The 17,269-nt window shown below is 43.9% G+C and overlaps 1 protein-coding gene across 2 annotated transcripts in view; it reads left to right on the top strand.

The window, feature by feature from the left end:
* The window catches only part of CPNE6 (copine 6), a 461,434-nt gene that overhangs the window by 410,045 nt on the left and 34,120 nt on the right, over window positions 1–17,269 (top strand). For both annotated transcript variants that reach the window (XM_086923675.1, XM_086923676.1), the window contains exons 12-13: window positions 8,112–8,245; window positions 9,782–9,836. In XM_086923675.1, the coding sequence (XP_086779801.1) occupies window positions 8,112–8,245; window positions 9,782–9,836 (189 nt within the window). The remainder of the gene's footprint in view (window positions 1–8,111; window positions 8,246–9,781; window positions 9,837–17,269) is intronic.

Raw genomic sequence — 17,269 nt, 5'->3', positions numbered from 1 at the left:
CCAAATATGTAGGACCAGAGTGATGAAATGCTTGGAAGACAATGCACTTTGATTTTAAAATGACCCTCTCAGCAAATGAGAGTGAATGAAGGGATTTTAAAGCCATTGGAGATGAAGATTGTGGGAGAACACTGAGAACCAGCCAAGAAGCTACATTTTGAATGCGTTGTAGGTGGGTAATGATGAATTTTGGAGCATCGAGAACCAGGGAGTTGCAATAGTCCCGGCAACTTAGATTAGTGACTTATACAACCATACAGTGTATGTATCCAAACGCCGATAGGAACGAATTTTAAGACAAAAAAAGTAGAAAAAATTACAGATTATTAACATCAGTGCAGAGAGCTGGGTTCTGATTAAAAATAAATACAAGAATACTTACTTTAGGTACCCGGGCGGAACCAAGCTGAGGAGGATACAGTTGCAAAAGGAATGGTACCTGAGAAGATCAAGATCTCAGTCTTTTCAGCATTCAGTTTAAGTGAATTGTTATTTATCCACTTGACTACACCAATCATACAATTTTGAAAACATTGGCGGGGGGTCTCAAGATTTTTATCAAGAGACATAAAGATTGAGAAGGGTGGGGCTAAAGGAGGAGCCCTGCGGAACCCCATGAGAAAGACATGTACATTCTAAATGGAAAGATCAGAAGATGACTTCTTGAGTGCCATCAGAAAGACCTGATGTGAGCCTTCCTAGAGCTTGACCCTGGACCCCGCTTGTGCCAGACGATGTCCAGGACAGAGACCAAGGCAGTTTCTGTACTATGGGAAGGACGAAGCCCAGAGTGTGCAGTATCCAGGCGGTTGTTTGATTCAAGAAAGTATGAAAGTTGCTTGTTGATTGTGTTCTCAAGCAGCTTGATGTGAAAAGGAAGCAAGGGTATGGGTCAAAATTTGCTTAGTGAAGCAGGATTTGCAGCGGGATTTTTTAGGTCTCGCCTGTCGATGCGCATGCGCATCGAGCAAGCGAGACTATGGGGGCTCATCGACTCTTTATCTAACTTGCAAGGAATTGTGGCGATTCCTTGCAGTGCCCGTGACTTTTAAGCTCAATGCGCATGCGCATTGAGCTTAAAAGCGCGTGCACATGGCCCCAGCCGCCTGCCTTGCCTACTCTCCCGCCCCCTCACTTCTTGATTGCACGGCCGCTAGGCCGTGCCTCCCCTACTCCTCCTCCTACTCTCCTCCCCTCCCGTCTGTTCCCGCACTCCTCCCACACCCCCGCTCCGCCCCCTCACTCTCTCTGCCCGCCCGCTCTCCACTCTATCAGGCAGCCAGCCGCACTCCTCCCACACCCCCGCTCCGCCCCCTCACTCTCTCTGCCCGCCCGCTCGCCGTTTAAAGTCTAGTTTTCTAAACCCTCCCTGTTCAGCTTTCTTCTCTCTTTCTCCCCGTCTCTGCTTCCCTCCTTCCTCCGCGCAGCCGCCCTTCGCACCCCCGTCCTTTTCACCCACTCTCTTTGACTTTCCTTCGACAATTCGCGCTCCCCGCCCGCCTTTCCGCTCTCGTTTTCCAGCCATAGCCTCCCCCCCTCCCCTTCCCACCGTGTCGCATTTCTCCTCCCCCCTCCCCTCTCCTCCGTCCGTCTTGTTTTTTTTCTAATTTTCAATTCCCTTAATTTCTTTCCTCAAAATGTATTTAGACGCAGTTTGTTTATTAGAGGCGCATTCGCCTCTCAGCATACGCCCGAGCCATACCTTTTGTGTGTTTTCGCTAAATAGCAAGCATGCGCTGGTGCTATACACTGAAATGCCACTGGAGAGCAACATTCGTTTAGCATGTAAAGTTTACGGCAGCACATGCGCACCTTATGCGGTAGCCAGGTCTAATGGGGGACATTAATTTACTCAATCTGGGCAAAGACATTCATTGGACTACTGTTTCCGGTTCTGCAGCCGCTCTCACCTAAGATGGCGATCATGGCAGTCCATGAGTGCTTTTATATGAGGGCGACTCTTCGCTTTTGAGTATCTACTTTGGAGAGTGGCACACTAATTCGGTGGAAATATTTAGCATTTTGGAAGGGCGATCTGAAGGGGGCCCAAAAACGGTTGCACGCAAGCAAAGGTATGGTCCTTATATGCACAGAAACGGCGACCAAGGAGCAATGGGTAGTCTGTCTTCTTTGTCTAGCTCCCAGTCCTCCCAGAGCAGTCGTGCTGGGAACAGTAACTAGAGCTATGGCCTTGCAGCCCCACCTAAGTCTTGCGAGACCCAGTGGGGTCCGCCTGCCTCACGCGCCTTGCAGTGAGTAGTGACACATCTCCTGCAGCTTATTTTCTTATTGCCATCTAAACTAGCGCTTTTGGTCCCTGCTAAGGTGCTCCTTCATAGCACTGTGCTTCTCTGGCCCTTGTTCTGGTATGGTTTATACGGCAAATACTCTAATCATAACCCACAGGCTTCCAGCTAGTTGATGCTCCGAAGCGGGGCTTCTCACTGTGTGAGAGTAAATGTGTAAAAAATAAGTGCCCACCGTTTCTTGTCTGCAAACATGTGTTCATCGATGTCTTATTTCTTGTGGGAAGAACGGAAAAACCATATTTTTAGAAGCACGTTGCTCCGTTCACAGTAGAAAATGTATTGGCTTTTCTTTTCCATAGAACATGCTGCGTCCTAGTATATCAGTGCAACTCTTTTGGTGATAGTTACAAGTGTTATCTCCTAGAACCACCCTGTGGCGTTCATTGCACATGACTTGAAGTGCCTGTTACCTTAACGTATTAAAAGACGTGTTTCATTAAGAAAACCTTTTACTCGGCTAACAATGGTTTTGTACAATACACTGCTTTAAGTTGGGATAAAACAAAACGTGATGTGGCCAAAAAAGAACATACATCCTTTCTAAGAGGCATTGCAGGTGTAATTAAGGGTGTTGCTCAAAACAAGTTCAAGTTTTACCATTTGCCCCTCCCCTGGAGAAAGGACCCCTTCCTTGTGTCCTTCCACTGCTGTGTTCTCAGGTGCTACTTTTTAGGGTCAACCTGCAACAGCTCATGAATATACACTCTTGCTAGCGATACTCTGTTGTATACAGTAAAGGGCTTGCAACCTGCCCATTGCTTACCATTTGTTAGAATCAGATTCACTCTGCTTTGCTGCATACTTAATCACCAGGAGAAGCCATGCGTCACTTCACTCGCCCTCACCCTCACTCACCCTCAACACCTCACCCTCAACCTCAAACCCTTACCCTCACTCACCCTCACTCACCCTCACCCTCACTCACCCTCACCCTCACTCACCCTCACTCTCACTCACCCTCAACCCCTCACCCTCACTCACCCTCAACCCCTCACCCTCACCCCCTCACCCTCACTCACCCTCACTCACCCTCACTCACCCTCACTCACCCTCACTCACCCTCACTCACCCTCACTCACCCTCAACCCCTCACTCACCCTCACTCATCCTCACTCACCCTCAACCCCTCACCCTCACCCACCCTCAACCCCTCACCCTAACTCACACTCACCCTCACTCACCCTCACCCTCACCCACCCTCACTCACCCTCACTCACCCTCAACCCCTCACTCACCCTCACTCACCCTCACTCACCCTCACCCACCCTCACCCTCACTCACCCTCAACCCCTCACCCTCACACAGTGCAATAGGTCTCGGAGCATTTGAGTTAGAGCTTTTAGAATTGTTTATGGCTTTTTTTATTTGTAATTCTTTAGCATTGGCTACAGGAAACAAAAATGCTAAAGATTTACAAAAAAAACCCATAAACAATTCTAAAAGCACTAATTCTAATGCTGCGAGACCTATTGCATTTCCAATGCTTGTTTTAAAGAGGGATCATTAGCACATTCTACCAGGAGGAAGGAGCCGAGGCAGTAGAAGTGAACGTGCTGCACTGTGTGAATACAACTTTGGTGAGCAAAGGGGGGGAGGATTGGTGACGAAGTGTAGGACACTGCCGCCTTCAGGTTAATACAGATGGGGAATAGGTAAGGTTAAACTGCATGAGGTTGTGACTGGCTGCCCAAGCATGATGGAGCGTTAGTAAGGTCAAGGAGTGGCTGAAAACACCGAGATGTGAAATCTGTGGAAAAACAAGAGCCTACCCTGGGATCGGAGGAGCTGGCAGAGAAAGATTTGCCAATCTGCTTGATATTCTCTGCAGAAAAGCTGTAAAGGTTATCACAAAGGGTGTGGGATGCTTCGAGCTCAGAAGCCGTGCTGGAGCCTGAAGAAAGCGAATGCAAAATGTTTAAAATTCCCTGCTGCTTTTATTCGCCTTGAGCGTTTTATGCATTGAATTCATCTTTAATAGAAAGCACTATTATTTTATGTGAACACTCTCCAGAGAGGAGAGGAGAGAGCCCGAGCTCCGATTGCGTTTGAGTTGTTTTACAGTTTCTGTGGGCATCTCTTATCGTATTATACCAGGCAGCCGACGGGTGAAGAAACGAGAGGTAATGTATCATTGAGAGCTCGAGCAACACACTGATTAGAGTAATAGACATTGTTATCAATAATAATGCAGAGGTCGGGGGGATAGAAGACCAGCTGGGATGAAGGATGAGTGACTGAATGAGGCAGAGGAATGATATGTGCAGGAAGAGGAGGTGTGAAGAGAGGTTTGAAAGAGAAGGCAAGGGAATGAAATGCATATATATATATATATATATATATATATATATATATATATATATATATATATATATATACATACACACATATATATCTTTTTTTTAGGGGGCCTATTATGGAGGTATGGACAAGAGATGTGGAAGAATTGGGAAAACTAAGCATGAAAAAGGAATCAAAGGCAGTAGGGAGAGAGGAGTTAGAGGGAAAAAAGATTGCAGAGAAATGAGCAGGAAATAGTTGGCTGAGAAAGAGCTGACAGAAACGGTGTGAAAGAACTGGAGAGTTTAAAGGGAGGCTGAGGAACGAGACAAAGACAGGAGATGTATATTTATGTTAGCGACACAGGAAAGAGTGAGTAAGGCAAAATGGAGAAAGTAATGGATACCATATAAATATTATGGGTAAAAAAGACACATTTCGGCTACGGTTTAAAATATATGGCCTACAATTGAGTTGCATAAGAGCAAGTGTTGAACTTTTTTCATTCAAAATGCAGTTTTTTCTGAAAAGGGCCTATTAAGTCTCACTCAAGCTATGTCCCCCTTCACATTTGTTTCTATTCATTGTTCTCCCACTTCTTCCTGTACACGAAAGTCTGTTTTTGCTTTTTCAGGGAGTGTAGGCACCATGTTACTCCCAGCTTAAGTATCCTTCTAGTTCAGTGTTTACTTTCTCCTCATGGTAGAACTGTGGCAGAGATTCAAAGTGCCACCCAGGTCCTTCTGTCCCTCTAGTCTTGTGTTTGCTGAGTCTACGTGTATGGCTTGAAACTGTGATCCATTTCAGCCACTTTCATTTGTGAAAGAATAAGTGCTGGCACCCAAAGTTTTGTTCAGAAGCCCAAGGCCAGCTCAGTTGAAGGACACGGTGCTGAATACTAAGGCTGAGCAGTCTTAATTTCACTTCATGCCTCTTTAACCCACCACTAGGCAGTCCCTGCCTATTTATATCATTCTTGCAGGTTCTTTTTCATTGCTACTTTCTCCCTTTGTTTGAGTTTTTCCACCTTTCTCTTCCGTTTCCTGCAACCCCTGTTGTGTTTTTCTCTCTCTTGCACTGGATCAAACTTTGTTGAGAAAAAATATGTGCTGGTTCCCTAATAAGAGTGCCAGTGGGCCCCACATGAACCATCAGTTTCAAATAGGCACTACAGGTACCAACATTCTTCCACTATTGCTGCTGCCTCCAATGGCTTTGTGTGGTTGGTTTAGGGCCCAGCGTTCTCCAAAGTTGGCCCTGAGCAGCCAGATCTATACCAGCTTTTTAGCATATCCCCATTTAGGTAAATATCTTAAACATCTGGCATGCATCCAGTCCTCCATGATCGACTTTGGAGAACTCTGGTTTAGGCAAACCCATACGGAGTCCTACTGTTCCCATGTGCTTGTGTATGTGTCTGAATACAGATTGTGTAGATCTGAGATTTCTCCAAGGACCTACACTTCCCCAAGACTTGTCTCTGCTGGGTCTGTGCTGATGTTTTCGGCCTGAGACTAGTCAGAGGTACAGTTGTCCAACCGGGTTATCTCTGCTGGTCCAGTGTGGATGCCCGAGCTTGTTGACACTCCCTAGCCCACTCTTCCATTCAGCCAGCCTCTGATGACTCTTCTGGGTATTTATGCGTGAAATCCATCCTAGGTGTTTTACTTTCTTGTGCTAGTAATATGAGCTCTCTATGTTAGTGTATTAAACTGACGATTACTCTCATGCTTAATTCTTGCTTTGACCTGCCGTTTCTGATTTTCTCCGGACAATATGGGGCTTGAATCCCTTCCGATCTTCCCATTAACTGACATCTGCTGATTATGTGTGGATGATTTATGCTTGAAGTTCTGTGTTACGACTGCTCTGGTGAGTGTGGCTTTTCTGCTTAAGTGTGAACAATTGAGTCTTTCAGAGACATTGCCGGTTCTGTTGTACCCTTCGACTTGTTTCTTCTGGTTCGATGTTAATAGCTAAAGCATGAGACCTGCCATGGATCGTGCTATTATCCTATGTGTTTCGTATGTTTTAACTAGCGTATCCTGTTACCCCAACTGTTCTTATTTCTAGAAGTTTTGCAGACATGTTCACATTTCAATTGTTGTTTCTTCTGATCTCAACTGGTTCTTCAGAGTAAATTTTGAACACTAGCTCATTTCTGGCTCCCCCTTCTTCCTCAGTTATTATGTAGTGATGGTAATGTTATATTCCATATAGGTACCCTATAAAGGTGCAGGTAGCACTGCAACCTTTCACCTATATCCTTCCCTACATTTCATACATAACGGTTCATAGGGACTGACCTTTTACCTGGATACAGCACTGCATTCAAAACGCAGGTTTTTCCCTGGTTCGATACTCATACATTATGCAAGAGGCTTCTTGGAAGCACAGCAGGATGAACATTTCCTGTATAATATCTATGTTAACGTTCAAGCCTGACGTCCTCCTTTAGGCTGACACAGTAACACAGCCAGGTAGGACGAGAATAACAAAAGCCGAACGATGAACCCTTCGTGTTATCAGCACCTGACAGCCAAGTAGGACCCCTGGGGAGACCTGTAGGTATATATACATCATGTCTTACTTAGACAGACAGAGGAGACAGTGACTTCCCAGCTGACACACTGACCAGAGACGCTGAGGTTCCTGCATGCAGACGCTACAGCTAGCAGTGGTCTAACATCCCTCGCGGGGTGTCCAACTCGAGACCAGGACAGGCTCCCATATTTTCTCCTTACTCAGGTAATGGGGTCGACTAGATCTTAGAGGGAATTTTGGCATATTGCATAACACTCACACCGATGCTAAGTACATCTAGTTAGGGAGACATCATAGGAGTATGCAATTTCTTATCATGTGTTTTATGTACTTGTATATATTCATGATTACTGCAAAATGGTAGAACTGTACCGTCCCTTTACTTTCATAGTACTGCTAATCATATATCTCTGCTACTGTCTAATGGTTATTACAGTAAATCTAGTCTACACTAGCATAACAACTGTTCAATAAATCCTTATTGAAATGCCCAGACTGTTTATTCTGTGTATCTCTGAGACAAACTAAGTGAGCACGAGTGACTGAGCGAAAAGTAGTATATTGCTTCCACGATCCTGGGGGATCAGGGTGTCATGTTCTGAGGTTGCCAGAAACTATTCTCTCCCCGATAAGATGAGATTTTAGTGGCACTGTGAGCTAGCTAATGCAAACAGGTTAACATATCCGTTTGGGGTGCCTGGAACCAGTCTACTACCAAACCCACAGTTTATGTTATCCAAACACGCAGATCCTGTATTGGATATATAGGAACTACACAACAGTAAGTTCTTGCTCTTGTGTAGAGCTGTTCAGGTCTGATTCAAACCCTGAATTCCTATCTAGTGTTTTCTGGTTCTTCAGAAATTGTCCAGCAGCAGAGGCCTCACACAACACTTGCTGTTCCTACAAGCCTCTGCGATGGTTAGTGTGGGTGTGAGCTGTAGGCTTCATATCACTCACACTTTTTTCTGTTTTTTTCAGGTTGCCATTGATTTCACTGCTTCCAATGGGGACCCCAAGATCAACCAGTCTCTTCACTTTATCAACCCATCAGAGCCCAATGAATATTTGAAGGCACTCTCTGCTGTGGGTGAGATCTGTCAGGACTATGACAGGTAGGGAGTGCCTAACAGAGATTACTAACAGTGATTAAGTAGATTCATGAATTATAGCAAAGAGGAAATGCATATTTTGGGTAGCTTTTTGTGAACATAAAACAAATTTATAAGCCAACTTAATTCTGATGTTCTGCAGGATTGTGTCATCTGAACCGAGGATAATGCAGGATGTTTACCAAGTAGCCTGGGCAGAAGCAACACATACTTTCTAAGCATACATTTGTTCATCTTAGAAATCTTCCTTATCCCTTTCATTGCCAGGCTTTTATTTTCATCAAGTCCTTATATGACTTCCACATAAAGATGCTCAATGGTTAGGAGATTTTTGCAGTCAGAGGATACAGAACACTTGTTTGGCTTCTTCTTAGTGATTTTGTGACTAATAAAGGGCACTAGTGCGGGGGAATTGAAAATTGGAGAGATAGTCCTTACCACCCCCTCACAGACCCTGCTCCCCCAACCCCACCTCAAGGGCCAGACTAGGACTTACCCCTCGATCTGCCCCCTCAAGAAAAGCAGAACACCCGCTACACTCAAGGGATAGAGACTAAGGGAGCGGACCTCCCCTTGAATGGAGCTCAACTTCCCCAACACCCCACACACAGAGAGATTCACCTCTCCCTGTGGAGTAAGATGTGGAGGGCAACAGATCTCCATCCTCTCAGCACTTTGGAACACCTCACAGATTCCTCGATTTTGACACCAACACCTCACCGCATCCAAACAGGGAGAAATGTATTTGCGGAGTGAAACGCTTCATGAAAGTCACCTTTGAATGATGCCTGTTCAAATCCAAACATTAAGACGTCGGAAATGCACGGCTGCCCATGTTACTGGGCTGTAGATTACAGCAGAGCTCTAGAAAAAGAGAAGGAGGTCCGTTGCTAGCTAGGATCCAGCGGCGTTGAAGGCGTCCTCATTCTAGGTCATTCCCGGCCTTGTCCAGGTTACTTTCTCTTTCAGTGCCATCCTGAGTAGCCTAGATTTCCACAGACCCCTGGAGTGTCGGTGGTGTCCTGGGGCACGTTCCAGATTCTGGAGCCTGCAATCGGGGGGGCCTGTGTTTGTGTCACTTGAAGGCCCATAATTGGATCAAATTTTAGTTGACCAGGCAAACGTGGGCTTGGGCTCCAGTTTTTACATATATGTTGCATGCTATTTTGAAAGGGACCCTTGTTTAGTGTTGGGACCCTGCAGATCTTTGCCAGCGGGTGTTCTCCACTGAGGGTATCACACGCAGCTAAAACTTGAACAGATGCTTAGCGACAAGAACAACATGTCCCTGGTCTTTAACGTCAGCAGAATTCAAGACTCACGGCAGAATAGAGTTCTGATGGAATTGGGAAACTTTGAAGTGTCTTCCGAGTGTGGAATGTGCAACATTGTGGACCTGAGAGCGAAACCCATGCTCAAATTATCAAACTATTGCAATTAAGTAGCCTTTCTATGATTGTTGATATTGCTATTGGCTTTCTAATTTTCCCATAGTACATCCCTCTGTTTGTAACTTTTTTATGTTGTGTTTTCTTTCAGTGACAAACGGTTTCCAGCATATGGGTTTGGAGCACGGGTTCCACCGAATTATGAGGTGAGGTTAGATTGTATATGTGTCTTACAAAAAGCATGATCTTGCTACTTAGGACCTGATTTAGATCTTGGCAGATGGGTTACTCTGTCACAACGGTGACGGATATTCTGTTCGCCAAAATATAAATCTCATAGGATTGAATGGGATTTATATTTTGGCATACAAGATCTAAATCTGTCCCTTAGTCTTTCATTAAGCTCTTCACTCATGCTAATTTCTCGAACTCTCTATCTTGCACCCTGTGCTCTGGTCCATATTTTCTGCATCCAGACAAACATTGAAGAACATATAACTAAAATAAAACCCTAGCACTCTGCTCTAGAACCTGCAAGGCGCAGCACAACACATATTGTTTGTATGGCATCTCATATATTATTATTTTCTGAAATCATACCAGTCCACATATTCCTCGACATTGTGGTCATGTCACATCATGGTATGTCATATCACATCACATCACATCATATCATATATCGTATCATATCCAACATGTATTTGAATTTTTCCTAGTATGTTTGAGGGTGAATCATATGTACTAGTATGATAGTAACTTATCTCATCTTTCATACATTCAATGTGTTGTAAACTTCTTATCCTGTTTCAATCGGGATCAATTATTTTCCCCAGTTGATCAAGGAATGTTAGTTCAGATGGACCTTGATAAAGAATGGATACTGCGTCCCCGACAGTGGAAGTGGGTTCATTATATTCCTGTAGCTGGTGGGTGGAGGTCCAGACAGAGAAGTGAGGGAGGATGGAGACTGGGTTGCCTTTACAAAACTCAGTGAGTGCCCTGGTAACAAGGGGCTGCTGATTAGTTCTTCCTGAGCACTGCCATTTGGTAGATGCTAAGGGTGAGTGGGTAGGACTGCAGTTCCAGTTCATGAAGGTGAGCCTGTCCTTTTCTTTTCTTTGTCTGATTACTGGTTCGGGAAGCTTGATGACAGATGCCGAGATCTGTCCCTTGTTTAGGCTACTTCTGCTTGAACCTGGAACACTTGCTACTCTCTAAGAGAGCCTTTACCTTTTTACCTTACACAAAGGCTGGGTCTGAGGAACAACCAGAAAATTTAATGTGAAATAGAACCATCCCAAACCGGTCCTGAAGCCTCTGACAGTGGATCCATGTCACCTCTCTTCTTGACCAAGGAAGGGAGTGCTCCGCAGTGTACTGGAAGAATTGCTGGGTGCCCAAGGCTGGGTTCTGAATGGCAGCCAGTCTCCCACAGGTGGGGGACATCACCTGAAGTCTGCTACTTTATAAGGAAGCTGAGGGTCTGTCTAAGTCCTTAGATGCCTGTCTGCTCAGGGAGGGAAGGAGCGTGCCCGATCCTGCAGGATGAGAAACTGCCCAAGAGGAGAAGCCTTGAGTGTTCGCAGCATGTTGAACACTCAGAGGTAGCTGACTACCGACAAGGAGCATAGCTGGTGCTGACCAAATGTGTGAGGGGCATCTCAGTTTCCTTGTGCAGTTCCTGCCATGAGTTGCATAAGGAGATGTGCACCAGACCACCATTGTGCAATCTGGCGTTTCCATCACTGACCCAGAATGCCTCATGCTGCTGCTCCTGCCACCAGAGATGCCCATCTTTTAAGGTCCATTGTACCGCACAGCAGACCATAGCCATGCAAGGAAATGCAAGGAAATGCCCTCCTGCAATGGCCTGAAGGCAGGAATTGGTGAAGACAAGATCCCACGTGCATCATGCCCAGAGGCCACTTCTGCCAAAAAACGGCCACTCAAATCTGTTTAGAGGACTCAACTGTCGAAGAGCCAGACGACCAGTCTGTTCTATCTGTAATCTGCACCTGTGCCTAATCTTCGCCTAAACCATGGCCACTTGAATTATCCCGGAGTAGAGGGCACAATTATGTGGCAGGGTTTATTAAATTATGCAGCATAATGCGACACATTCTGTGATAGTAGCAGTTCATTCTTTATAATTTTACACATTTTTACAACCATCATTGTTGAGGCGCAGACGCTCAACCTGCCTCCCCAAATGGAATCTGAAAACAGAACTTGCACCATGGGAAAAGGAACATGGGTGAGTTTTAAATGTTGTCACGACGAATACTAGCCACACTGAGCTATATACCAGCAGCCCTTTTGTGTCAGAAAACATAACTATAAGGAGTTCTCTTCCTTTGACGCTCACATTTCATTCACAATGAGGAGATTAAGACGATGTGAAGGTAAAGTCATGGATTTAGAATAATATTTTTTCTCATTGGACTGCTGGCATTCAAAAACCACTCTACTTATGAAGGGTCTTCCGATACAGATTTTTCCTGAGCAGGCATCAGCAAAAAGCATGTCTTGCGGATGCTGGGCAGCATGGCCAAAAGGGAAAAGAGGTAAAATGACGCGGCTGCCAGTAGCCTTGTCATTGTGTAGTCGTGCGCATGCTACATCATGCTGGTGTACCCATGCAGCATCATGCAAACACACATCACCAGGCATGTGTCAGCCTAAAAAATGATGTGGGTGACATTTTGTGTTATTTACGGATCAGAGATGGATCGGTAAAAAAAAAAAATGAAGTAGCTCAAAACCACATTTTTTTTTTAAAACAGAGGGCTCGACAGTTATTTGTTGCCTTATCCTACACAAAATACATTAATAAAATATACGACTCGGGGGTAAACGTGAGTTAAAGTAAAATTCAAGGCAGGCGGCGAGGGGAAAAGCAGCAAGGAGGAAGGAAGCAGCACAGAGGGCGGGAGAAGCCCATGAGGGAGTGTACAACACAGAGCGAGGGGAGAAGGGCCCGAGGGAGAATGCAACACGTGGCATGAGGGGGCAGAGGGAAACTAACACCCAAGCGAGAGAGAGAACAGAGGGGAAATAATGCACACGAGGGAAACACATGCACTCTCATGGAGTTCTTAACCAAAACCAAAAAGTAGTTTCCTAAAAGCAAACAGTGGTGGGGCACAGTCAGATAATCAAGAGGATGGTACAGACGCTAGGCTATACTGGAGGGATAAACATAAATGGACAAGGAAAGCCATTGAATATGAAGCAAGGAAATGATAGTGACAATAACACCAACTAATTGTAAGCAATGGGCAGGCTTTCAGTCTACTGAAAGTTCTTAGTAAGCCCACAAATTGATCTTTCACAACCAGGCAGACTGCGCTGCTTGGCAGGTGAGCAGTAGCAGCTGGTGTGCATTGGGAGTGGCCGGGTGGGGGTGAGGGAGTTCGAAAGACGAAGAAGACAATTAAATAAAACAAGCATTTGCAATGCAATAGGTCTCGCATTAGTAAAGTTTGAGCAATTTGTATTGTAAATGACAATTTTTTTATTTATGTGTTTTTGAAAATAGCGAAATTAATCGCTTTGTCATTTACAATGCCAATAGTTTTAACATTCGCAAATGTGACACCTATAGCATTTGTAATGCAATATGTGTTGTATTTACGTGACTTCGATGTATTGATATTACAAATAACAATGGCTTTTAATTTTTTTAATAATTAATACTTAAATAAAAGTTATTGTAATTTATAATGGAAATAGCTTAAACTTTTGTAAATAACTTTTGTGAAGATTATATTCAGTGTATTTTATTGTGATGAAAATCCAAGAACAGAAGTGAAATATTAACACCTTTTTGTGACATTTGTAATAAAGCTTGAAACATTGAGAGAACATATTTAAACCAGTTGTTGTTGAATGGTTGCACAGATTGATGCTGTGGTGGCGCTGAGTGATGTTGTGGTGGTGACGACTGGTGCAGTGGAATTCAGTGATGCTGTGGTAGCGCATAGTGATGTTGTGGTGCCCCTGAGTGATGCTGTGGTGGTGCTGAGTGATGCTGTGGTGATGCGATAGATAGATAGAGTGAGGGCAATAGATAGATGGAGTGAGGGTGATAGATAGAGGAAGGGCGATAGATAGAGGGAGGGCGATAGATAGAGTGAGGGCGTTAGATAGATAGATAGATAGATAGATAGATAGATAGATAGATAGATAGATAGATAGATAGCGTCAATGGATAGATAGATAGATAGATAGATAGATAGATAGATAGATAGATAGATAGATAGATAGATAGATAGATAGATAGATAGATAGATAGATAGATAGATAGATAGATAGATAGATAGATAGATAGATAGATAGATAGATAGATAGATAGATAGATAGATAGATAGATCGATAGATAGATAGATAGAGTGAGGGCGATAGATAGATAGAGTGAGGGTGATAGATAGATAGATAGATAGATAGATAGATAGATAGATAGATAGATAGATAGATAGATAGATAGATAGATAGATAGATAGATAGATAGATAGATAGATAGATAGATAGATAGATAGATAGGCAATAGACAGCCGCGGTCAGTAGTAGGAGTAGCTGCAGGGCGGTGACGTGGGGAGGGGCAGGGTGGGGGGTAGTAATCTATGGATTACGGAGCTTTACAGGTAAGTAAACATATAAATAAATAAAACTAATTTCGTTGCGCGCACTGCATCGCATTTGGGTATGCAGTGCACGCAACGAAATTCGCTTTATTTATTTATTTTTTTACTTACCCCACCCTGCCCCTCCCCACGTCACCGCCCTGCAGGTACTCCTACGACCGACCGCGGCTGGCAATAGATAGATGGAGTGAGGGCGATAGATAGATAGAGTGAGGGCGATCCTTACAATAATTTTGCAATTTATTTGTGTACTCCAATCCTTCTTTTGCATTTCAGATTAATCGAGCCCTTAACAGGGTGGAGCCCAAACACAACCCCTTAGGGAGCCGGTTGTTTTGGTTTGTTATGAGCACCACCTTAAGGGAACAATTAATTACTTTAAAAGGAGTGAACTTCTGAGGATATTTTAAGTCCATATCACTGCGAGCATTGAAAACAATACACAGCATCCTCAACTGTTTTCAAAGCAAGGGTGATGTGGTCCAAATTCTTAAAATGGGGATAGACAGTTTGTTTGGATTTGTAATATCTGAATTTTGTGTATTTATTTCTCCGGTGTACCAGCTTGAATTACGTTGCTGTGTTCTAGATAGAAAAGAACAAGGGTCATAGCTAGTTCTATACATAAATTCAACTAGATAGGCAGATAAACCTTTTGAACATCGGCAGCAGGTTGTTAAAATCGGTGGTCTCAATTGACCTTTAATGTGAATGGAAGGTATCTGGATTTCACTTTTAAGAATATTGTAAAATGATAGGTTTCGTGCAGTGAGCAGCCTGGCTATTTTGATATTTGAGTACATTTTAAGGGAAAGCTCAAGCTCCAAAAACACTTTCATGAGACAACTTCAAGAACAACACCACTGATAACAAGCTCATAAAGTTGAGAGCAGAAAGGCATGTGCAATGGAAAAGCTTATATTTGGGCTAAAACTGAATGGCCCTGGTAGGAAGGCCATGATGGTGCGGTACCACTACTTTGGACAAGACCTCAACAATGTTATGGTTGCTGTCTACAACATGAACGACAGATACGTGGAAGGTGGGCTCTGTCTCACCATTTAAAAATATGTACATGTATGGGGAGGCAGTTTCAATGTTGTGGTGCCATACAAGCAGCTTGGTTACCAATCATTATTCGCCCCACTTACGTTTTTGTGTGGCAACTGAAATTGTGAAGATATATCGTGCGTGTGGAGAGGTGTGGTTGGATATCATGGAATACTGCTAAAGAGACTCCGGTAAACATATCCGTGAGCTTGCCTCTGTTACACAGAGAACTTTGAAACTGCTGTGGTTCGGGTGGAGCGCTTGAGCCGGAGAGATTGGGATGAAATGAGGGCATGGGCAGGATTGAGGTCTGATCTAGTGGCATAATGTAAAACGATGGGGGCCCCTGCAGAATATGATGAGGAGCCTCTGACATCTCACAAATATTCATTGGCCTTGTGCTGAATGGTGGCTGCCTGGTGAGCTGGGGCCCCTGAAGTGTTTAGCCCCTCTGTGCCACAGGGACCTGTGTTAGGCCCTTGGTGTGGTAAACACCCTTTACAACGCAACTTTTACCATGCAGTGCCTTTACGACGCAACTTTTACAACGCAAACCATTACAACGCATTGCGCTGGGGGGGCGCTCTAGGATAGGGAATAGGTTGAATTTACTATCCAACACCTTCCCTACTATCCACAGGGACTGGAGTTGGAATAGTAAATTAAACTATTCACTATCCAGCGCCTCAAAGCACTATGCGTTGTAAAGGCATGCGTTGTAAAAACCGCGTTGTAAAGGCATGCGTGGTAAAAGCATGCGTTGTAACGACATACATCCCCTTGGCGTGAGCTAGCAGCCTGTAGCCAGTGCTGGAGACATGTGACTGGAAAAGTATGTGTTCAATATCATAACAATACTGTTAAAGGAGGAGGGAGGGGTGGGTTAGTGATTTCTTGTGGACAGTCATGTAAGGTACATGTAGTAAAGGAATACACCAAAGTGGCCTGCCTGTACTTATCACAAACTGAGGAAATTTATAAATATTTTATACTTCGTATGTTAAATAAGTCTACAATTAGAACATTTTTGGGGGCGGTGGGATTAGGGCCAAGGTGCGCTAACAAGTCAGATATACTATCCTACAGATATGCTGAAAAGAATTACATTCCGGAGAAACTGCCAAGCACTAGTGATTTCGATCATACATACATACACAATTTGATTGCAACACTCTCTTTTCAGTTCAATTATACCTTCTGGGATGCTTCTGCACTTCTGGGAGAAGGACAGGATCCCCTTTTAAAGATGGTTAAAGTCAAAAAAATGTTATGTGCCATACGAATATGTCACTAGTATGCCACACCATGCCTCAACCACCCGCTACCAAAAAAATAACATCAAACGACACTGTACGTCTAAACGTTGGAACAATGCTCCAGCATCTTCTGGTGTGCTCCAATGCTGTGGGAGCACGTTTGCCCAAAGTCACAGGTGCACCTAGCTCCCTAAGCCAGTAGATTCATTTTTTTTTTTTAAGCAATGTTATTCTTTCCTACAAAGTCATTTGGAATCTTCATTTGGCAAGTAAAAGTTGGGGGGAAATTTCTCCACGGAAAAGAGTTGGGTTTTTTCGTGACTCATGTTGAAAATGTAAATCTGTAAGAGTCGTTTTTATAATTAGGTGAAGATAAAAGCAAACATACAAGTGCTAACTCGAGAATAAAGTAAAACGGCCAGAATGTCGATCTGCGGAATCATTTCGAGACCATCATGTTTTCCGAGGTGTTCAGTTGGGGTTTAAAAAAAAAATAATAATAATGAATGAATAAATTCACTAAAGTGCATACCGCGGCTCCTACAATAATTCCTCCATTTTCCAAAACATCGTACGGGCCATTGCGTTATTACAGCAGAAACCGCTTGTTGCAATGATTAAGAAACACATTAAAATTAACCTTAAACAATTTATTAAAAATTAATAAAATGACTGACTGGGTACCTTCCT

This window comes from Lissotriton vulgaris, chromosome 5 (assembly GCF_964263255.1).
Source record: "Lissotriton vulgaris chromosome 5, aLisVul1.2, whole genome shotgun sequence".
Classification (NCBI taxonomy): domain Eukaryota; kingdom Metazoa; phylum Chordata; class Amphibia; order Caudata; family Salamandridae; genus Lissotriton; species Lissotriton vulgaris.
The sequence above is the reverse complement of the archived record's forward strand: the minus strand, read 5'-3'. Positions and strand labels throughout refer to the sequence as shown.